This window comes from Podarcis filfolensis, assembly GCF_964270895.1.
Source record: "Podarcis filfolensis genome assembly, chromosome: 12".
NCBI classification, from domain to species: domain Eukaryota; kingdom Metazoa; phylum Chordata; class Lepidosauria; order Squamata; family Lacertidae; genus Podarcis; species Podarcis filfolensis.
Window position 1 is genome coordinate 9073516 of NC_139614.1, and position 23486 is coordinate 9097001.

The following is a 23486-nucleotide window of genomic DNA, read 5'->3' on the forward strand; positions in this document are numbered from 1 at the left end:
GAATGGTAAAATAAATATTAAAAAAAATATGTATTACTCAAATAGAATGAAAGAACAAAGGAGGAAAACACCTGGGATGCGATAAAGGGAATGCACTTCAACTGATTCTTAGCAAAGGGAAATAGAAGGAGAACAGTGAGGTGGCACTTACATTCTCATATTGCTGGTCTTGTTGATAATTACAGATTTCCCAGTCTGATCCACGTTGTGATCCATGCCAAAGTAAGCTGCCACTCTGTGCACTAGCATTCGCTGATATGACGACATCTGGGGGAACTTTTTATAATGATTACTGGAACAAAACGTCAAAGGGCTCAATATGATGCAGCCTCTGACATGATGGAACAATAGCAGTCCACTTTTTTTAAAAAAAACAACAACAGCAACAACCACCCACGATCTTTTAAAACATTAGTTAATGGGCAGTTGTCAGATCTGGTATGCCAAGTCTGTTATTTTCATTAGTTTCTTTAACAATAACTCTCCTAGTCATTCATCCCAATATTCTGCATGTGTCAAGTGTGCTTAAAATATAAATATGCAAAATGTTTTAAGTTATTGCTTTTTATGAGCAAAACAACCTGCATTATCTTATAGTTTTATTAAAATTGTTGAAGGGAAGAAATTGAATTGTTTAGTGTGATGCTGCGTCACCCAAACAGGCAGGTAGGTATATTCTAACTAGCATCAAACAAACAATTGCATCAAACAATCTCTTTTTATTTCAAATAGCTTATGCAAACTCCTTTGAAATTAATGGTAACTGTACATCAGAAATAATTTGAGCAGTAGAGCTCAGAAATAAATATTTAGCAGTAATTATTTAGTTGTATCCTGTTCTTCCTCCAAAGGGTTCTGGTGGGTATATGTGAAGTTATCTCCTTTGTCTTAATTTCAACCCTGTGGGGTGAGAATGCCCAAAGTTTGCACTGGGACAGAGGAGCATTTTGAACCTTAGTCTCTGAAAAGTCTGTAGGTCTGGAGCAATTCCTGCCTCCATCCTTAGCTCTGAAAACATAGGACTGTCTGGGGGCATTTGCCAATGAAACCAGCACAACACAATTAAGGATCCATACTAAAGACGTTTATCTAATTCCTTAGGGATGAATAATTACTAAAGACATTCATTTTGTTAAAAGCTTGGTATTTTCATATTGCAATAATATTGCTCAAAACAAAAGTCTATGAGTGCCTGGTATAGTAGACAAGAGTCAGCAAACAAGAAATCAATACTGAAAATTAACTTACCTGTTGTCACTGATAAAATCAATAATTTCCTGTTCCAGTTTTAACAGTATCATTCTATCCCTGTTAAGAAAATAATGAGAAAATCACTACTCAGGGTTTTTTGGGGGAGGGAAGGGTGCAGAGGACTACAACTACTGAAATAATTTTGATGTCTCTTTGCTCTGTCCCTTTACAACAAACCCAAATACTTGCTTATGACATGTAAAGATATTACAGTTCACATCCTGACGGTGGGAGGCTGATAATCCTGTGGCCCTCCAGGAACTTTTGGAGTACAACCCCGTTATCTCTGACCATTGGCTATGGTGGTGGTGACTGATGGGTTGGGAACCCAGCTTCGTGAGTGGCTCATGGTGGCCAACCATGTTGTACTAGAACCACTGACATATCGTAGTTTCCCAATACCTCTTCTGCAGGAGTCCATAAAGGTAAAGGTAAAGGGACCCCTGACCATTAGGTCTAGTCGTGGCCAACTCTGGGGTTGCGGCGCTCATCTCGCTTTATTGGCTGAGGGAGCCGGCGTACAGTTTCCGGGTCATGTGGCCAGCATGTCTAAGCTGCTTCTGGCAAACCAGAGCAGTGCACGGAAACGCCGTTTACCTTCCTGCCGGAGCGGTACCTATTTATCTACTTGCACTTTGACGTGCTTTCGAACTGCTAGGTTGGCAGGAGCAGGGACCGAGCAACGGGAGCTCACCCCATTGCGGGGATTCGAACCGCCGACCTTCTGATCGGCAAGTCCTAGGCTCTGTGGTTTAACCCACAGCGCCACCTGTGGCAGGAGTCCATAGAACAATGCGAATACACTTTCTCCTTATGTGCATAGTCCTTTGCACCCAAGCCCTCATTATTTTGATTCTGAAATAATGTATTACAGCCGGGGGGCGGGGCTAGTCTACGGCCCTCCAAATCACTACTCACATAATCACTGACCACGGCCCATGCTGACACCAACAGGAATTATAGTTCAGCAGTATCTAGAGGGATTATCCATGGGATAATGATAATGATAATTATAGTGATGTTTTGATAATTGTCAGAAAATGAGAACTAGATATTGTTTTCTAATCTTTCTTGGATTAGATTGCAATCTGCATCAAATCAGAAGCCATCAAAATTATTTATTCATTCATCATTATGCATTAGGATATACTATAAAAATGTATAGTAATATAATAATTATAATAGGACTATTAATAGAGTAAATAGTAGTTACAGAGGTTTTTTTTAACTTTGATCATATATAAAAGTAAGACAGATTGGTCTTTTCTTTGGATGTAGAGTCATATGATATAAGATTTCCTAACTCACTGGAGTTCTACAGGACTGTGATATCTGGGGATGGGGGTGGGGACAAGACATTTTACTCTTCCAAACAAAAAGAGGAGCTTTAAATGCAGGGATACCTGATTACCTATGCCAGTGGTTCTCCATAAAACTGATGTGTAAGAGTGTCTAAGGTGTAGCAGTTAAGAAACTGAAAATGTTCACAGGACCTAGTCTGCATTGCAGCCGGAACAGATTATTATATTCTCTCTCAAGAGCTGGTACCAGACTGAAGCATGATTAACCATTTCAATGGCAGAAAACATATGCTAAGCTAAGCCGTAGTTCAGTCCATGAACTTGTTATTCACTCCCCCCCCCAAAAAAATCCTTATCATCTTGTGTGACCACAAGGAGACTGAAAGCATTTACTTCTCAATGAATCACAGTTTGTCATCATGTCCAAAATAGGAAATGTTGGGTAGAAATGGTTGTTGCTGTTAGTTTCACCTATGATTTGACCAAAGAGGAAACAAATGCTGTACTGAGGGTGGGGTGTGTGGTGCATGTGCCCAAGACTCGTTCCTGTAGCACTAAACCAGAATTTAGTTTTATGACAAAACACAGACAGCATAAGCATAGTCAGTATTTCTGCTTATCCTGGGATCTGAAACAACTATTTTAAGCTGGGCTCCTTCTTATTGGGTATCTGTATTCTAAGCCTCTCTGCCAGTCCCCACCAGGTCTCTGAATCCTAACTCCACCAAACACACAAGCCTTGCATAATTCTGTGTGCTTTTTTAAAAAACTTGGTTCCCCTTATCACTAGCCATTTATGTTCACTGGGCATTAGCCTTACATTGTCAAAAATGTGTGATTGCATGATCACTGATGGTTGTGATCGATGTTGATTTTGGCTAACTAATGACAGAGCATTGAGGAGCTGCCATGACAGTGCCCACATCACATCTTGCAGTATGGCTATATTTGAGAAACACTGACATAGATGGCCGTGGGTTTTTAGATGCTGTGTTGCATGTCTCGGAAGAGAGGGGTGTGGATGGACGTGGCTAACTCCCTGAGAAAGGAATTAAACTGTGGGGAAAGGGAAGGCTTATGGAGTACTTATAGGGGTTTATGCTAAAAATCAATACGCTTTCATAGAAGCATACGTATTATTTTCCACACCATGACCACTCTAGGACTAACACCACATTGCTCCCAATTGCTAAGTTCTCAAGCCACACACAAAAAGGCCTACTTACCTGGGATTATTCTTTAATGTGTTAACCAGAAATTCGTGCAAATCTATGCCTGTAGAGTCTGTGTATTCTTGGCTGCAGTCTGAAAAAACATACATTACTAATAGTTTCATTTTTTTTAAGGTAAAAAAAAATTAAAGCCATTGTGTGGAGGAAAGTTTTCTCCTTCTCCAGCTGTCTGAAAGAATACCTAACACATGCAGGGTGTGACTTGCATTAGGAAAAAATACCCCACAGAACAGTGGGAGGGTACCCGTTCTTTATGTTCACTGTACCAACAAGCACCAAGTACAAGTGGATATTAATTTAAAGTGCTCTGCTTTAGAATAATACAAGGGATGTATAGATCCACCAAAAGCCTTTCCAACTATTTGAACTGTTAATATTGTGCATGTGTGTGTGTGTGAAATACCAGGCAAGTTTTGGACATAATTAGTTTTGTTTGGGCAACCAGGAGTGAGATAGAAAATCAAAACAGATGTGAAAGACAAAATGGCAAATCAGAACCACTTTGGGGATTTGATTGGACACTATGTGGGATTTTTTTCCTGACCATTTTATAAATGTGTTCATCTAGAACTGTGCTGAATTTCACTTTGAGCAAAATTTCAGTGTGAATGTGGAGACTTCTGCTCAAGGAACTGAATTTTGAAGAAAACAGAAATCTTTTAAAAAGACTAGCGCTAGGGATATTTCACATCACCAAATACCCAAAGACAGCAGGGTGTTTTTTTTTAATATTCTGTCCAGCTTCAGCCAGACTGATTCATTTTACTGCATTCACTGATGTATACACCCTTTTTGACAATCCATAAAGAACCCATTATAACATCACATGATGCATTTAAATGTCATTACACTGGCAAAGTGCTTTGCAGACTGCATTCCAAGCCACTTGTTGCATGGTATCAATAGAATGATATTGGATATGAATAAGAATCTGCATCGTGCAACACTGGGAAGCAGTGACGTGTGTGAATGTGTAGATAGCAATGAAGTGTGTGTATATGTATTCACAATGGATTTCTAACATTGTCCATAAAGATGAGAACAAAACTTCATTCAAAAAAAACCTATTGTAAATAAGCTGGGCAAGATTGGATAACCACAAATAAACCAGCCATCTGTTGATAAACTTGCACATTTCATGCGTGACATTTAAAATGCGGCAGGCAATTTAATTGTATATTAACTCATATTTAAGACTTAAGTCCATTTCCGAACAAAATATAAAAAGACAAGGGCTCTGTTAGCAACAGGTTTCTGTGCTTGGACCTCACTTAACACATATGGAAGACTCTGCAAGAGCAGTGATAACTTCCCCTCCATACAGCAACTCTGGTTATTTGCACAGATAGAAATATCTGCAGTTGCAAAAGCTCCCACTCTTCCCCTTGCTACTTATTGGGAAGAACTCATTGTAGCCACCTGCCCTTCCACCCAACTGCTGATAAGGATCATGGATCCGAGTCAGCATGAAAATATGGACATTGGCTTTAGAGTGTAGTGTGCCGCTAACAACAAATTATATGGCATGGCATGTGTTAGCAAAATTGGGTAGCTATTCTTACATCCATTTTCATGCAGTATTTGAAGTGGGCTCCTTGCAATCACATACAATAATTGTGTACATGCACCACATACAAACACACACTGAATGAAAGCTGTCCCTATATGGTTTGGTTGTGGTTACTTTTTCTCTACAGTGAAGTAGGGGAGGGAGCTATTACCCAAACCCAAGGTCCAACACTGATCTCATTCCAGGGATATGGGGTGGGAGTGGGGGGAAAGAGGCGAGTGAAAAAGTGTACTGTCCTCCCCAAAGCAGAATAATTAATCCTCCCTCTTAATGCAGTCACTTATCCAAATTTGAAGTTAGCAGTATGTGTGACCCTCCAGTCTGAACAGAGACCACTGGCCACATATTAGGACCAGCAGAGTTCTTCACAGTTCCCTTGCTTTGCAGTTCCAGGCAGCAAGTCAAACCAGAGTGTTTAATGAAGCCCCCTGGATTGGCTTTGCATTTGAGTTTGTGGGTCAGAAACTGTGCAGGCTCGTTAGATAATATAGACATACTGCATATGTTCCACAAACAATGCATAAACAAATACATACACTACAATCCCACAGACGTATACAGAATATCAAATATATAAGCAACGAAAACAAGCAAATACATTCTTGCATTCAAAAACGTCTTCATACAAGACTATGATAGATGACTGAATAACGACTTAAATATTTTTGTTCACCTTTTGATAACATTCTTATCTTGGGTTTTTCACTGTTTCTATCTTTCTCTTTGTTTTTATTCTTTTCTTTTTCTTTCTCAGAGTCATCTTTACTAGATTTATCCTCTTCTTGTAGGCTGGGGAAACTTGAAAGCTGCAGTTGTATTGATTCCTGTTGAAAAAAATATAATAATTTAGGGCCAGATTCAGGAAACTTGGCTTCCAAAATGCATTATGAAGTGCATGCTTAGAAAAGCTGAAGCCAAACTGTCTTCTGTGAACTTAATATTAGGAAAAAAATATTGTACTCTTAGGGACAAATTTTGCTTCCCGATATTTATTTTGCCTCCTGCTACTTATATAGTTTATGTCGTTTATATACCCCAGAGGATTAGGATTTAATTCTGAATATATCCTAACTTATTTGCTTCAGATTAATTATAATTTCCTTGAAGCAGATCCCACTGGACTCAGTGGGAAGCACTTTTAAGTAAAAGTGCCTAAGGAAAAGTACTCAGGAGTGAGGGGGTTACAACTAAAATCTTAAGGATCAAAAGCTTAGGTATAAAATATGTTCCACTGGTATCAAGGTAATGTCTTTCAAAGTAAATGGACTGAGGACTGAGGCACCTAAAACCTAAGCACACTTAATTTATTTCTGTTTAAAACTGAAATAAGGAAATTGGTGATGCCTACTTAGAATTAAAAAGTTAGAACTTGCTGCTGGTCAAGTGCAGCAGTTAAGTCTGCATATTAGATTACAAATAACTCAAATGTCCACACCTTCTATAAATATATGTATTACTGATGGGGTCCCAATAATGTTAACATTAATCTCATACTGCTAGATCCATCAACTAGCACATTAAAATATATCTGGATGAGCTCTATCCAATGCCAGTCCTACTTGGAGTAGACCCATTGAAATGGACCTAGGTTAGCCATGTTCATTAATTTCAATGGGTCTACTTTGAGTAGGACCAGCATTCAATATAACCCAAAGTGTAGTTCTTAGGGAATATGTTATAAAATGTGAATGGTGGCAGGGGAGGTTAACTGTTTATGAACCCAATACAGTAGAAAATTATGCACATAATTGTCACTGAAATCACTGGAGCTTAAGTGGACATAGCTTTATGTTAACTTATGATCCGTGACTCTGAAGGTATAATGAATTGAACTGAAGATTATTGGGGAGAAATACATAGTGAAAATGCATGGTTTATAGTTAGTAGCTCTGTCTGAATTTGCGGTAAACTCCCTGCAAGTAATCTGGCAAGCTGATAAAAGTGCAATTGTGTTGTTCAATTAAGGGAAACAATTAGAATTGCTTCTGCTATGTACACTCTGTTATCCTGAAGTCAAAATGATAGTTATAGTGCACTTGCATTTTTACAGGGGATGGAAAGCAAGACAGACTTTACATATAGTCTAAAACAGACATGTAAGCATACAGCATATATACTTTGTGCCGTACATATAACATACCATTTCTACATATTTATTGCATTTGAAATAAACACACACAGAAGTGCTGCAGAGTCGTGAAAACAATCTATTGTTTTTTCTTATATTCACTTTTTATTGATATTTTTACTCAATAGTAAAATTACAACGTTGATAAGTACATTCATACAGGAAAAGTTTAGCGAACAACAGAAGATGTTCAGTTTGCAATAATACACTGATAAACCAATATCATAACATTAGAGGCAACATTCTTTTAAAGTAAGGACAAAGTGTGCGATCAGATAAGCTTTCATGATCAAGTAATACAGGTAACAAGATTTTTTTTTCCTACACAGGAAAATCAAGGCAAATTTTTAAATATAATACAAACATTAGGTTTGTAGTACAATCTGTAGTACTGGCAATGTACCATACATTCTCTGATAATTTAGACCCTGTGCTTTGTAAACAGCTAAAATAAACTAACAAAGAAAAAAAATCCAAATTAACTTAGAGAAAAAGAGAGAGAAAGAAAGAAACAATTTCCATTGGCCCAACCCTTCCAGTATCCTTCATTCAGCTCAAAAATGAGAGCACAGCTCTAACTTTCCTAGTGCAAAGGTAATCATTATAAAGTTTTAAATCAAGTATACTTCCCATCGAATCATAAAAAGCCAATAATCCTTAAAGAGGAGACTTTGGTGGCAGAAAGTATTTTAATCCCTGCATTCTTTACATTATACTCAAATCATTCTCCCTAGTACTGGACGAAACAGTGGCAGGAACCAGAAGAAATGTGAATCCCAGCCTTGTTCTGCCCTGCATTGTGGGCAGCTTAGGCTGAATTCCTAAATATACACTTAATCTAGAAGTGACATCGAACTCGATGGGATTTAGTTTTGAGTAGGCATGCATAGGATTGCACCATTAGAAGAGGTATCTAGTCTTTACCTCCAAACCTGCTAGCCTCTGACGTGTATAAAATTCCTTTTCTTTTTTTGCAGAGTACATCAGTAACTACCATGCAACATTGAATATACTGCGATATATTTATATTCTCCTCCTTTCGGTTTCCATTTAAAACGATAGAAAACACAAATAAAATGCAGAACAAAAGCCATACATTTCTTATATGCAAGTTGAGTCAATGTGTCATAGTATTGTTTTCCCCCCTCTCAAAATATTTACCCACAACTCATAAAATAATCTATCTAGTATCCTACTGCATAAACTGTCATTGTAGAGCAGCGAGAAAGTACAAAAACCCCACAGCGCAATAAGATATGGGGTGGTGGGTTTTTTGGTCTTTCAAAAAAATAAAACCCTCCGTAGTAAAGAGTCCAAAGAGGAGAGTTTGATTTGTTTCATTTCAAGTTAGTAGCGGAAAGTCTTAGAAAGTACACTTAAATGTGAGAATTATTTTGTGCTAACAAAAGTTCATCTTTCGTTTTCTGTCTCCTCTCCCTCTCTATGGCTGATCTCATTCTTCAAATAATGTCTGAGTCTTCAAGTAAGAAATACTGGCAAGAAGCTTACTTTTTTGGTTTACGTTCTTGATAAATTTGCTTTTATAAGCAGACAATGTAAGCTTTTCTTTCTTTTTCGTTTCTTTTTTGCAGTAAGTGTAGAAGAAAGGTTTTGCAAAATTCTAAAGTCTCTCAGATCAAATTTTCCTGATTTGATCCATATATTTATTTCTTTGGAATAAATGGTATACAACACCAATACAGACTAAATCAAACACATGCTTTGCAGTTGGAAAAATGGCACCAAGAATCAGAAGAATGAACCATATGGAATACAATGCACTGTCTTTTAGATCATTCTGACTTAAAAGTGTCAAGAATTTGGATGTTACTATGAAATTGGTTCCGGGGAACTGATACATGGACCTTGCATGACTTAGATGCCAGAGTGAACTCAGAACTATGTCTGGTGTAGTCTTACAAGAGATAGCCTTAGAGAAAATAACAATTCTATCTTTTTTTTTGAATTTTTTAAAAAATAATTAATCTGAATTCTTTTGAATTCTTTTCCATTTGTTGAATTTTTCAGGGGGTCTGGAAAAAAAAGAGAGCAAATAACACCCTGTGACATACTGTAGAGCTACTCATTTATTTCAAAATAAGTACACGCTAAAAACCAGACAACTTCTAAAATAGTAATTATAAAGTATGCTCTTGTGAAAGGTGATTTTGGTTTCCCAAAATCAGTAAATGCAGTTAAAGCCCAAATATGCAATCATGCACATGAAAAGTTAACCATGCAGTTAAGGGCTTGGTCTTAGATACCTGGTTGTCATTCTCTGATTCCAGACGAGGGGATGATTCTTCGCAGACAGCGAGACTTCGGACCAGTTTACCCTTCCCTCCTGACTGAAATATAGAAGAATAAGGAAATCACTTTTGAATACCTGTGTGTGTGTGTGTGTGTGTGTGTGTGTGTGTATACTAGCCTTCCTCACTGTGTTTCAAAAAATAAAAAGTAAAGAGATAGACCTCAAAGTAGGGAAAAACATTGTTTCACGGACATAGGGTTCTGTGTTGCTGGGATGGCATGAGATAGAACACAGATATAGTGAAGATTGCAAATAATGTAATCCCTATGCATAATTTAATATAAAATGGAAGTTCCCACCAAAATGCAGGTATTCAAATGAAAAAGGATCTTAAGCATTTACACTGTATAAAGTAAATAGCTAATAACTCAAGGAATTCCACTGACCTTATTGTAACTAACTATTGTACGAATGAATAAAATAGGAATACGCTTTCATAGTATATACATGGACCTTTCCACCCCCAGCTAGTTTGTCGTGGCTCTGAGAAAGTATTCAAAATCTCTACCTTGAGTCTCTTTTTCTGCTGGTTCTGGTTAGCACCTCGTTTCTGCAAACAGCAAGTGACAAATTATGCATGTCTATGGGTGGAAAATATGTATAACAGGAATAGCAGCAAGTTCATTCAATCATTCATGAAGTACCAGGTTCATGTGGTGATTGTCAGGTAACTTGGTAACTTGTGGACCTTAAAATGACTCCTTAAGGAGCCTTAGCATTAATATCACTGGTGGTAACTAGCCACAATCATTTCCATTTTCATATGCACATAAAAGCATTATTTTTACAATGTAAGACTAAAGAAACCCTCTGAAACCCCTTTGTTTTCATCTCTCCTTGAGAATTCAAAGCAGTGTGGCATTTTATTGTTGCTGTTGTTTTTAAAAAAAATAAATTTTCTTTTCATAGCAATCTGAAGCCAGAGACAATAGGCACTGCAAAAGTTCTATCTATACACAGTGGTGCTGATAACTATTTTTTTCTTCCTCCTTTCCACTTTCATAAGTGTTTCCCAATGGGTTTCTGACAATATAAGCAGTTTCCTCTTTTTTGCATAGCTAGGAACTGATCTGATATGCATTTATTTGTGTTCATACAACGCAGCAATTTTAATGACGAATTCAGTTAACAGAAATACAGATCTTCCAGAATTGAAAGGGAAAATCTAAGACATGCAATACCTACTCAAAATGGGTGCGGAGAAGGTCTTTAAAAATTAAAGAATGACAAAATTGTTTTTAAAAAGTCCAGTAGTTTAACAGAATAGTCGCTTTTTGTTCTTACCTGGTCTGATTTGCCATTTTCATCTTTTTCATCTACCTCTGAGTTAAGGATGCAATTCTCTTGTTGGGAGATGGCTGAGTCTTGCTCGCTTCCAGTTTCTTCTGTTTTACCTTGCTCAGACATTCTCCCAGGTAGAAATTAATAGAACAAGATTTGATGACCTGAAAGGTCAAGACATTAAAAAACAAAATAGGAGGTGATATTTGCCATCTGATTCCCACGAGAGAGATTTTTATTTCCTCCATGATGAACTAACAAAGCACAGCAAGGAACTCAAGAATTAGGGCAGTGCAATTCAGCAGACGGCAATGGACTGAAGTGGTATTCTAGGTGAACGTTGAATTGTGTAAAAGCTAACAAGTAGAACAGCTTGCTTTCAAGTACCCATTGTGGCAGAAAATGCGTACGTGAAATTCCTCCCCCTGCCCTTTTCGTCCCACAGCTAGGGATGTGGGATGGAAGTGAATTCTTTTACCACGTAGGTGATGGACCAAATAAACGATAACCTATTCGTGCTTTTCTGTTGGGGAGGCGTCAAGCAGACCAGACCTTCCGCTAGACTGTCAATCGCTTTTTGGAAAATGAAAAAAAACTAATCCACACCTCTACCAGTCAGTCATCCCCCCCTGTGTACACACAACAAGGTTATAAGCACTCCCTACAAGAAAGGGAGAAATTAAGCCCGGGATGAAGAGGAACTCAACATAAACATTAATTCTAAATTTGGCAATAAAACCCTCATTGTCACCATTTCAAGCCCTCAAATTGACAGCTCCATTATAAAAAATCACGAGCCTCCTCCAAACTCCATGTCACTCTCCAGCACAGTAAAAATCCTCCTGGAAGCCCTTGGCAGTTAAGCTCTGATGAAGATATCTTAACTGCATTGGTCTCAGCTCACATTAGTGTGCTGCACAGGAGCTCAATACGGCTTTTCAAAGTTAAAGCCTATTATTATTTTCCCTCTTCCTCCCCATGAAATACCCCCTCAGCTCCGAACACCTCCGCTACTGATCAGTTGTCAGATGTATCTCATGAATAATTTAGCACTTTTTGTTCTTCTCCTAAATCCCCCCCCCCCAATTTGCCTTTTTTATTTTACTTTTTGGAGAGAGAAATCTTAAGAAGAAAATTAAGTGTGGAAGAGAAGAGGAGTTATTTCAAAACAGGTTTCAGTATTTGCCCTTCTCACAATTTAATAACGGTTATTAGATAAATCGAGTCTTCATATTGTTTCTTTCGCAGGTTGCAATTAATACTGAATAGATCTTTGTAATGCCGCCTTTCTTTGTTTATTTCAAAAGGAAAATACAATGTGCATTGAGGGTTGTTTTTTTTAAATAAAGAAAATCAGAAAACTGGGTATACATTTATCCTGGCTGCATTTACTTTGTCAAGTTTAACAGAAAGATCACAAAGGGTCTTGTTCCATAATTAAATTTTCAAGGGGAACATGATTTGTGAAAAGAATTGGGGCTTTGAACAATGAATGTTTTGTTTTTTTGTTTTTTTAACCCTCCCCCAAAAAACCCCCACTTACAATATATTTTGTTTCTTTATATGTGAACACTGGGGCAAAAGTTGCATGATTTAGAGAGGAGGTTGGTAACAATCAAATAAACCCATTCTTTATCTAGGCTATTGTGTTATACTGTCATGTTATTACATTTTCTTTTCTCGGAACACACACACACTTTCCCCTACAGCTGATCCGTTTATTTGCAGAGCATTCATATCTGAAATGAAGCCATTCTTTCTCATAAATTCAAATATAACACCATATGTTACCTGAATCTTAACCATTATCCCTGTTGCTTGGTATGCACTCCAGAGATGTACACCTAAAGCAACATGCTCACAGACCTGATGTGGCTGTATGGGCATGGCACAAATCCACAGAAATTATACCTCCTTCTGCCAATGGGTACATAACAAAAAGAAGCTGTTTACCTTCAGTGCTGTGTTAATTCTGGACGCTTTTCTATCAGTTGCTGATGCTGCTCCTCACTGGTTAAATCCACACAAGTGATCAATGACAATGTGAGTCCCATGACCCCATTTAACAGTTCAGAGTGCCAATCTCCATGCTGTTCCTTTAAAGAGTTTGACAGATCATCGTCATCAACCTGGTGAGGAGGGGGAGGGAAGACAAAAAGTAAATACCAATAATAATAGATATAATCATGGTAGGGTTTTAAAAGATAAAATAGAGACCAGATTTCTAACACTAATGACCAGCTTCAAGCAAATCAGTTTCACAGCTTGATCCGGCTCCACCTGTCTCAAAAAACTGTGAGCTTCTCCTCTAATGAAGGCTAGAGCCGGCTGTTCAAGTCATAACAGCTCCTACGCACGGAGCTAAAATTAACAATTGCATATTATGTGCCGAAGATTACTCACTTCAGTTTTAACCTTTTTAGTGAATTCTAGCACTTTGCATTTAAAAAAAGGGCTCATCTTTGCCTCAATGGAAACCAATATTGTCACAAAAGAAAAAATAATAATGTCTCTGCTGTAACTAAAGCTTCAATTTTCAGAATTAATACTCTTCCTTTTCTGTTCTTTCCTAAAGTGACCTCAGCAGCAGGTATAAATGAGCTGATTGTAATAAGATAGAGCCATTAAAAATGGCTAAGAGAGAGTTAACAATTCTGAGCAATGGAAATTAGGGGAAAGTCAGAAGAAGTGGGATGTGAAGAGGGGGGGAGATTGCTAAGGGAGAGAGACAGAAGGCACAGTTGCTTCAAAAATGCATTACGCTATGTTTATACCGAATGTTGCTACCAGATGGGCATTTGGTTAAAAAGAAAAGTGAGAGGTTAACAGGAAAATAGAAACATTTACAAAGTACTTAAATATCATGGCTGCCTTTTCAAGAGCTGGATTTGGCAACGGACTGAAAATCTGACAACCCAACCACTGAAACCTTCATTAAATCTTTAGGAAAAGAGATGTCACGAGCCAGGTAATACTAATGCACAGCAGTTTCTGGAGCAGGATTAAATTGTGAACAGTGGCAACAACTGTAAGATGCACCAGTTCTGTTGTCCAAAGAAAGCGCAAAAAATTATTTCAATAACTGTTACAAAGTAGAGTTTTTATTTTCCCCCAATCCATATTCTAATCTCTTATTATGCTGAGAGCTTCTCAAACAAATGGCCATGAAGTAAATGTGCTTCTCTCACTCTTCTGTTTTATATGCAAACAACAGTATAAATGTTATCTACTCCCTCCTTGGCTGAAACTTATTAGTAGCAACACAGTTATTGTCCTCGAAGGGGAAAAAACCTTAATGTTGAAGCAATGGGAGTGGCCGCAGCACCTTGAGAACAAACCAATTACAGATTAACTCATCACTGCTTATCCTTTCTCGCTAAAAAACAAAACAAAAAAACCAGCCTACCAAATAGTAAGAAAATGAACTGGAAACCAGCTCCAAAGAAAACAAAATAAAATCCGCATTGTGCTTCCCTGATTTTATGACAAGAGGCAGAGAAAAATAATTGCAAAAAGCACAATCCATCAACAGACTTCCATGCTGGACCAGAATAAGGAGTGTTTGTTCAAGAGCCGTTTAATAAACCAATCCAAGATTCAAAGGTCTTTGTAAAAGTGCTAGTGCCTCCTTATAAACTCACAAAGACATTACAAGCTGTTGATTGTTTGCTGCTCATGGCGCCAAATAAAACAATTCTGTTTTGCTTGAAAGAAGTATAATAAAACGTTAGGACTGAATGAGTGTCGAGCCATTCATTGGACTACAAACCCAGAGTACACTGCCTTCTAACCAGAAAGACACCTTGACTTGTTCAAAAGCATATAAAATATTGGAGAAGAAGCAAACATTCTATTTTGGCATTCCACAGATCCATGTCAGTGAAAACACACGAAGTGGTGCATCAGGTAAAAATATTACTAAGTCTGGATACCTGCACGTTTTGCTTTGTTTTTTAAAGATAAGGCTTTATTAAGATTTTCAGGGCCCAGTTTTCAAAATACGATGAACCCTGTTACCTAAAACAACAACAATACACATGTATTTCATGATGGGGAAACATGCACTGCTGATATGAACTGCAATTCAACCTGCATTTAAATGCTTTGATTATGCAAGAAACAGATTCCTCAATGAGTTTCCAAAATATACACTGTTTCATGCGAAAATAATATGTTATTTCCACTGTGGCTATCTTTCCCCAATTCTCACTGGAGGAAAACATAAAGTGAGTATCATGTATAAGAATCATATATGAAACATACATTCACAAACTGCTTGTAAAATCTGTTTTAAGTGAACTAGCTTCTTTAACCATCCAGAAACTCAAAGCTTAATCTTATGGCCTTTCCAAATAGTTAGGTTATCAAGCAGCAAGTACAGAGTTATTCCCTGTTTTGTAAGGATCAACATGCCATCCTTCAACACTTCTATTTCCATGATATCCTATCCCTAGTGCTCACACTGCTGCAATGTGTCACTTTCTCTGGCTAAGAATTTGCTTCTACTTGTGCCCCAGGAGCTATAGGTGGGATGGGATCAAACTTCTCATGAGTTTTGGTACTTTCAATCTCAACCAACCATGTAGAATGATAAAATCCATCTTTACCTGGGAGTAAGTCCCACTGTGCTTATTCCCAAGTGGTGCATACAAACATCAGATTGTACCTCAGTTGGAACTAAACTCTGTTAAAATCAATAGGGCTTGCTTCTAAATAACGAATTTAAGATCAGCACATTGAGTTGCGATTTTAAAAATGACATAAGCAGGCATGGCTGCCCAAAAATCAGTTTAAGTGCCATTGAATTCTGTTGGTCTGGAGTAGATATAGCTTTGAAGGCAATTCACACACACATTTTTTAAAATGTGGTAAAGTTATTTATAGCTTACTTTTCAGAGAATTTTGCCATAGTGATTTGGTTTTGTGAATCTGGATTAATGTTCAGTTATTTGCAACCTACCAACTTTCCCCCCTTTAAAACTCAGATCTATCTTCCAAAACCACACTATTACACCCATCTACCTTTGTACCTCACTGAATAGAGTTTCAATGGGTCACAAATCATCATCACCATCAATTCGTTGTTGCTTCTTCTTGATCCCCCTTCACCATAGTGCACCAGGGTGAGTTACAACAATATAAAAATAAAATATTCATATCAGTTAAAATAATATAAATAATCTCCACATTTATTTTAACAATCCTGATTTCCCCAGCACTAAGCTCATTAGGGTATAAATCACTGATTTAAATCACCAAGCAAAAAGGCCAATTTAAATAATTGATTTAAATAAAAAAAATCCATTTATTATTTAGATTCTTACTAAGTAAAAGTGCAGACTAATTGCTTGCTATAAACCTAAAACACATTTATTTAAAGCTTAAAAGTGCATTTATACAGCTTCAGAAAGTTCACTACAAATTTGCTAAATGCTTATCATTATGTTTACAAATTTTGAAATAAATATATACAAAATACTGCTTAGTTTTAAAGCAATCCTTCAAACTCCTGCTGAAGGCTGGCGGAGGGGAGCTAGAATGAGGCATATCTGCACCTCCATTGGTGGTGAATGTACTCTGTACATTCATCCCAATGGCCACTGGTAGACCCACAGAAAGCTTGATAGGCACAGGTCTACTTCTAGTGGTTTTCCTACTGGTGACATGGACCACAATATCCCAATGGATCTATCTATCTAGGGTGGCCTTGAATCCAAAATTTCCTTGATAACCCCCAACATCTTCTGTCCTGGCCACAGCAAACTTGGGAAGTGGTAAATCATCCACAAATTGGGGATGTGCCGCAATCTTTTACCCTCTTTCCTGGGAGTACGTCTCATTGAGATCAATGGGGCTTACTTTTGAGTAGACATGCATAGAATTGCGCTAGTAATGCTAATGATAATGTCAAGCTCCATTAGAATTACCCATATTCGTGCCATGTATAAAGCAAATAATAATAATTGAATTTTTATTAAATAATGTTTTTGTCATACAACTGCCCTGTCTTGCCTTACCTCAAAAAACAGGTAAATTATCTCAGCTAGGGTTACTAGACATTAATGGGAAGACTACTTGTCTCCATGAGATGGAACATAACTGTGTTGTCTAGGTTCAGGTAGTTCAGGGTGACAGCTGTAGGGACTTGCCCCCATAAGCAAATAATAATAATAATAATTTAATAATTTTATTATTTATACCCAGCCCATCTGACTGGGTTTTCCTAGCCACTCTGGGTGACTTACAACATATATAAAAACAAAATGAACTGAACAAATGAACTACGGTGGTACCTTGGAAGTCAAATGGAATCCGTTCTGAAAGTTTGTTTGACTTCCAAAACATTCGACTTCCAAGGTGCGGCTTCTGATTGTCTGCAGGACGTTTGGCTTCTGAAAATCATTTGAAAACCAGAAGAATAACTTCCGATTTTTGACCTTTCAGGAGCCGAAATGTTCGAGTTTACAGGCGTTCAGCTTCCGAGGTTCCACTGTATTGTGCAATATGATAATTTATAAATATATTTCCCCCACAGTTCTTTCTTTGAAAAAGAAAAGTCCACCATAAGATAGGGTTGCCATAAGTCCGGGAATTCTCAGACACATCCTCTTCGGGGGGGTGGGGTCTACATGCCCATTAGGGGGAGAATTTTACATGTTAAAGCAAATGTCTGGGAAAGACAGTTGCACTTAGTCACCTTCCAGGGGCAGGGCAGCTGTGCCCAGTGGTGCAGAAGAAGAGTTTGGATTTGATATCCCGCTTTATCACTACCCTAAGGAGTCTCAAAGCGGCTAACATTCTCCTTTCCCTTCCTCCCCCACAACAAACACTCTGTGAGGTGAGTGGGGCTGAGAGACTTCAGAGAAGTGTGACTGGCCCAAGGTCACCCAGCAGCTGCGTGTAGAGGAGCAGAGAAGCGAACCCGGTTCACCAGATTACGAGTCTACCACTCTTAACCACCACACCCAGCAGGGCCTGACAAGCAGCAAATGAGAAAGTTCTCCTGTAGGCTATTTTGGATTGGGGGAGGTTTTGCCCTGTGAGCTACCCACCCTCATGTTAGATCCTTCACTGAGCAATTCCAATCACTAGTTGACAGGGCTGGAAAGGAAGTTTCTCTCTCAAACCTTGGTTGGGTTGTTGTTGTTGTTTTGCCTTCTCCCCAAGGAACATTTATGGCTTCCTTAGGTGGAATAATGTTGTCTATGTATAAGTGCACTGGGCAGGATTAACACAGTGAAGTGGGAAGCCCATAAGGGGTCTAAGGGGAGGATTGGCCATGGCATGTCCCAAGCTCAGGCTGGGGTCTCTGGCTGGCTGGACTCCTCACCCTGATCACCCAATGAAACTTTGGAAGCTTGGCTTGCACCATGACGGGGTTTAGAACTGGGCGAGTCCTATGAAATGGGTATGATGCGGTCCAGCCACAGTGGAGCACATTTCACCAGCAAGGGGTGGGTAGATTGATAAACTGATCCTGGCCATGCTGCCATGCCAACCCTTAACCCCTGCCTACTGCAGTCAATAAAGTTTTGGCCTGATTGCACCCCAACATCTGGTTGTTTGCTGCTGCTCTGGGTTGCATAATATGCCTGCTCGGGCAATGAAATGGCAAATGATTAAATAGAAAACCCCCTTCAAATTCAATTGATTGAATTTGAATCCTGCCTCTCCATTAGTGATCTTCCCACCTGTTAATCCAGACTGAAATGGTGCCATGCCCAGGCAGCAGAAATGATATGTCTAACGTAGTTCTTGCTCAAAAGGTGACTCAAACAAGTGAGCCCAACAGAAGAAAACATAAAGACACCTCAGGGTCACCAGTATATTGTGGGGTATGATTCCACGTATGTCAGCTACATAGATCAAAGAAAACCCATGCACCTAATTCAGCTGAAAGAATCATCCAAACAGTGGCCTCATTTGGGTGTAATGCTACACTATGATTTACCATTACACAAATTAACCTTAAGCTCATCAGCAACCAGCTCACCTCTCCTCCAGCACGGCCAGCAGTTTTAAAGCAGGGCTCACAAAGTTGCTTTGTTCCTCTAAACTTTATTTGAAATTACCATAAACACATCTTAGGATTCAGACATAATGATGAATGGCATTTAATTTACAACAGAAGCAAAAATACCCAGTCTCCTCACAGCTGGACCAAAGAAAGGGGGAGAGGACAGTGCACGATTTAGTGTTAAACCACAGTTTAGTGTTATCAGTGGTACTTTGTCTCAGTTGCTAGTGTTTGGGGGAAAGGTTCTGGTTAGATATGAAGTTTCATTATACAGAAAGCCCGCAACTTATGCAAGGGTTACATTCCAGGCATGGTGTCTAAACCCAAAATCTTCACAGTGGTACCTTGGGTTACAGACACTTCAGGTTACAGACTCCGCTAACCCAGAAATAGTACCTCTGGTTAAGAACTTTACTTCAGGATAAGAACAGAAATCGTGCGGTGGTGGCACGGCGGCAGCAGGAGGCCCCATTAGCTAAAGTGGTACCTCAGGTTAAGAACAGTTTCAGGTTAAGAACGGACCTCCAGAAGTTCTTAACTCGAGGTACCACTGTATAGTCAAAACACACTGAGCCAAACCCCTTTTCCCCAGACACCCATCCCCTTTCCGTCCCCTTTTTAATTTATTTCTTTTTTAAAAAAGAAACCAAACGTGTAAAGCTGAATGTGCACAAGTTAAATGTGTGCAAGCTTCAGGCTTACCATATATGCCATTCACTCTACAAGTTTGAGATATATCTATATTCTGCTAATTGTACATGAGTAGCGGAAGGGAGCCTGTTATTTCCAAGTTTCTGTACTTTGAACTTTATACATATACAGGCTATATTACCTCACAATACAACATAAAGTATTATCCATATTTTAATACATTTTGCCGTACAACCTATTAGATATTCTTTATTGCACACAAAACTCCTCCCAACCATTGTCCTTTAAATATTTAATCTGCCAACCCCATTAGCAAATTCTCCTGTCATTGACTTTTATAACTGAAGGCAGCCCTGTTTAGGGAAGTTTTTAATGTTTAATGCTGTATTGTGTTTTTAATATTCGATTGGGAGCCGCCCAGAGTGGCTGGGAAAACCCAGCCAGATGGGCGGGGTATAAATAATAAGTTGTTGTTGTTGTTATATACAATTTCAGCCTTGGAACAGAGTATGTTCAGATATACAATATAGCCTTATTTTGGTCATGTTGCTTGCATATAAAGGCTGAACATTTCAACTGTTTGCCATGGCTTGGAGAGCAAAGTCTAAAGCAGGGAGACTCCTCTGTTCATACAGATTCTCTTGAGTGATTCAGAATCCTGGGAAAGTGAGGCTCTATAACATGCAGGGAGCCTCTAGGAATAAGAAGCAGCTCCCCACTTCAGACTTCAAACAATGACTTGTAGGTAGTGAAAAGCAGGGTGATGTTGTGAAGGAAGGGTGCAGAGCTTAGCAAGCTCATCTCCGTTCACTCTGCTTGCTTGCATGCCCGAACAGAAGTAATATTTGTTATGTACTGAAGTTCTCAGCCTGGGCCAGCAGGGGGATATTGTAGATAGTTATGCAAATGAAGGATCGAAAGTGACGTTCAGTGACTGGATAGTTTGTATGCAAATGAAGGATCAAAAGTGACGTTCAGTGATTGGATAGTTTGTATGCAAATGAAGGATCAAAAGTGACGTTCAGTGATTGGATAGTTTTTGTTTGTTTGTTAGTGATTGGATAGTTTTAGAAAGTTGCAACAGTTACATTGTTCTGGAGCTCTATATAAGCAGGCTGACTGAGCTCCTCAGTTCAGTTCTGTTCCAGCTTACAAATAAAGAGCTGCTTTGGAAGAATCGCTGTGTCGTCTGATATATTCGCCCACAACTTAACAATATTTGTTAGGTATGTCTAACCCAACACAGTGAAAGAAGATGGCTTTTGTCAAAAAAGACAGTTGCACAAGCAGGTGTGGCTCCCAACAAGTTTGAGTAGGTGCTTTATCAGGGGAAATGATTTTATGCTACAGTGGTACCTCGGGTTAAGAACTTAATTCGTTCCGGAGGTCCGTTCTTAACCTGAAACTGTTCTTAACCTGAGGTACCACTTTAGCTAATGGGGCCTCCCACTGCCACTGCGCCACCGCCGCGTGATTTCTGTTCTCATCCTGAAGCAAAGTTCTTAACCTGAGGTACTATTTCTGGGTTAACAGAGTCTGTAACCTGAAGCGTCTGTAACCAGAGGCACCACAGTATTTATATATTAAAAAACTGCTTGGGACTACCCTTTGATAAAACCAGCACAGCAGAGCTCAAGGTTCGGTTGGTATGGTGTGGAACTAAAACATAGCCACTGCAAGTAAAGAGATACTCTTTCTACTAGTTCAGCAGTGGTTTGCAGCTATTTCCTCAGCTAACTGAAGAACCAAGCCCAATACACACCCAAAGAGACAAGAGTGGAAAGAATCAAAGGCAGTTGCTTGAAAAACTACACTCACTTTCCCCATTTGAACTTCCGGCTTGAACTTTGCTTTGATACGTTTACTTCCCTTCCATTTGCATTATTTTGCTGGAATTAATTTGTACAAATATTAAAAATGTCCCCAAATCACTCATTTCACCATTCAAATTATATTACTGTATCAGCTGGACTAGATACCAGTGTATTTCTAAACCCAATTCAAAGTGCTGGATTTGACCTTTAAAACTCTAACCAGCCGGGCCCAAGTGATTAATTGGACCACTCATACCCATATTATCCAGCCTGCACTTTAAGATCCTCTTCAGAGAATCCCATGGTATTTTCACCCCCTAGGTTGGTGGAGGGGGTGGCCATGAGAGATCCTTCTCTATGGTGGCCCTATTGCATTAGAATTTCCTTCTGCTGGGCCTAAACCAAAGCTCTGTGCTGCAGGCTTTCAGAAGACCCTAAGGCTAATTTGTCATCTTTCCTTCCAGGCATGATGGTTGTTAGCTGGGTGACAGCCTGTCTCAATTATATTCCTTCTGGTTCTGTATTTTTTTTTAGTCAAAAGTTGATTTGCAGTATTCTAAAGTTTCAAATTTTGGACTGTTGTATACCTTTTAAAATCTTTTGTTCATTTGTAAGCCATTCTGGGCAGATAGTAATCCAGAAAAGTGGCTTAAAATAAAAAAAGTATGTGTGTGTATGTGTGTGAATGAAAATTTATTCACATCAAATACATTTAAAGAAGTTGAATTTAAAACTCATAGCATACAGTAATTCAGCTCTGTTCTTAATCCATACAATTTGGTGCAATGCGAATTAGTCTGCACTGTCAACTCATCCACTGAACAGTAAATATTCAATGATTAGGAATAAAAGGCAATATATATTATATTATCAGAAATATATATTCCTGAGAGGTTTTGGGCTCCTATCCTGGGCTGAGTTTGCCTCTTTCCACTTGACACAGGCTAACCCTTGAATTTATAGTTTCACTCCAAAAGCCCAAGTGACAGAAAGGGATGATGTAATATGTTTCTATGGTTGCCTCCTAGTGGCCAAAAGGCAAAAGTGGTCTCTCAAGAAATAGTTGGAGCTGAGCGCCATCAAGACCTGTGATCCTGGCAACCGTTCCAAGATGGATGCCAAACTGAAAACTGTGAACCCAAAACCAATAAATAAAACCAGTTGTTGTCCATATTGCTGGTGTAGCTGTTATGTACTGAAGTTCTCACCCTGGGCCAGCAGGGGGATACTGTAGATAGTTATGCAAATGAAGGATCGAAAGTGACGTTCAGTGATTGGATAGTTTTAGAAAGTTGTTACAGTAACAAGGTACTGGAGCTCTATATAAGCAGGCTGACTGAGCCCTTCAGCTCAGTTCAGTTCTGGCCTCAGAATAAAGAAGAGCTGTTTGAAGAATCGCTGTGTCGTCTGATATGTTCGCCCACAACTTAACAGTAGCCAACTTCTATTCAAATGCAGAGACCCTGGAAACCACCATTTAGGACATCAACTGCCCATCGTTAAGAGTGCTGCTACTCACTGCACACCTGAATGCCTGTGATGCTCTCTGGAAGCTTCAAGTTTTGTAGGACACAATGGGAGAAGATACCACAAATATACTACATTACTGCTCCGGCACACAGACTGCCACCCTGCTGTTTCAAGGGCACATATGGATCCTACCCAGTGCTGTTTTTTTCTAGAAAAAAAGGAGGTGCTGGAATTCACTATGAGCACTCATTCTCTTGGAATGGCAATGGCGCCCACCTGAGTGCTGCCAGGATTGAGTTCCAGCAAATTCCAGCTGGAAAAAAATAAGGCCTGATCCCACCTCCCTCTTGTGTCCCATTGCAATTGCCAAAACCCATCAGTTTTGCCAAGTTCTCACTACATTGCAAGGTATAGAATTTCTCCCCAAACCCTCAACAGGATTCCAAACCGGCATATCATT

The 23486-nt window shown here is 38.9% G+C and overlaps 1 protein-coding gene across 24 annotated transcripts in view; it reads right to left on the minus strand.

The window, feature by feature from the left end:
• ARPP21 (cAMP regulated phosphoprotein 21) overlaps positions 1-23486 on the minus strand; it is a 235816-nt gene that overhangs the window by 107705 nt on the left and 104625 nt on the right. For 17 of the 24 annotated variants that reach the window (XM_083577757.1, XM_083577754.1, XM_083577765.1 and 14 more), the window contains exons 2-9: positions 13028-13203; positions 11078-11238; positions 10302-10343; positions 9747-9830; positions 6028-6178; positions 3779-3857; positions 1249-1308; positions 152-292 (exon numbers count right to left, since the gene is read on the minus strand). In XM_083577757.1, coding sequence (XP_083433883.1) covers positions 152-292; positions 1249-1308; positions 3779-3857; positions 6028-6178; positions 9747-9830; positions 10302-10343; positions 11078-11200 — 680 coding nt within the window. In that variant the 5' untranslated portion in view covers positions 11201-11238; positions 13028-13203. Of the gene's footprint in view, positions 1-151; positions 293-1248; positions 1309-3778; positions 3858-6027; positions 6179-9746; positions 9831-10301; positions 10344-11077; positions 11239-11552; positions 11715-11825; positions 12050-12865; positions 12990-13027; positions 13204-13291; positions 13414-13477; positions 13503-23486 lie in introns of those variants that run through there. The other 7 variants (XM_083577748.1, XM_083577763.1, XM_083577745.1 and 4 more) reach the window with 7 other exon arrangements.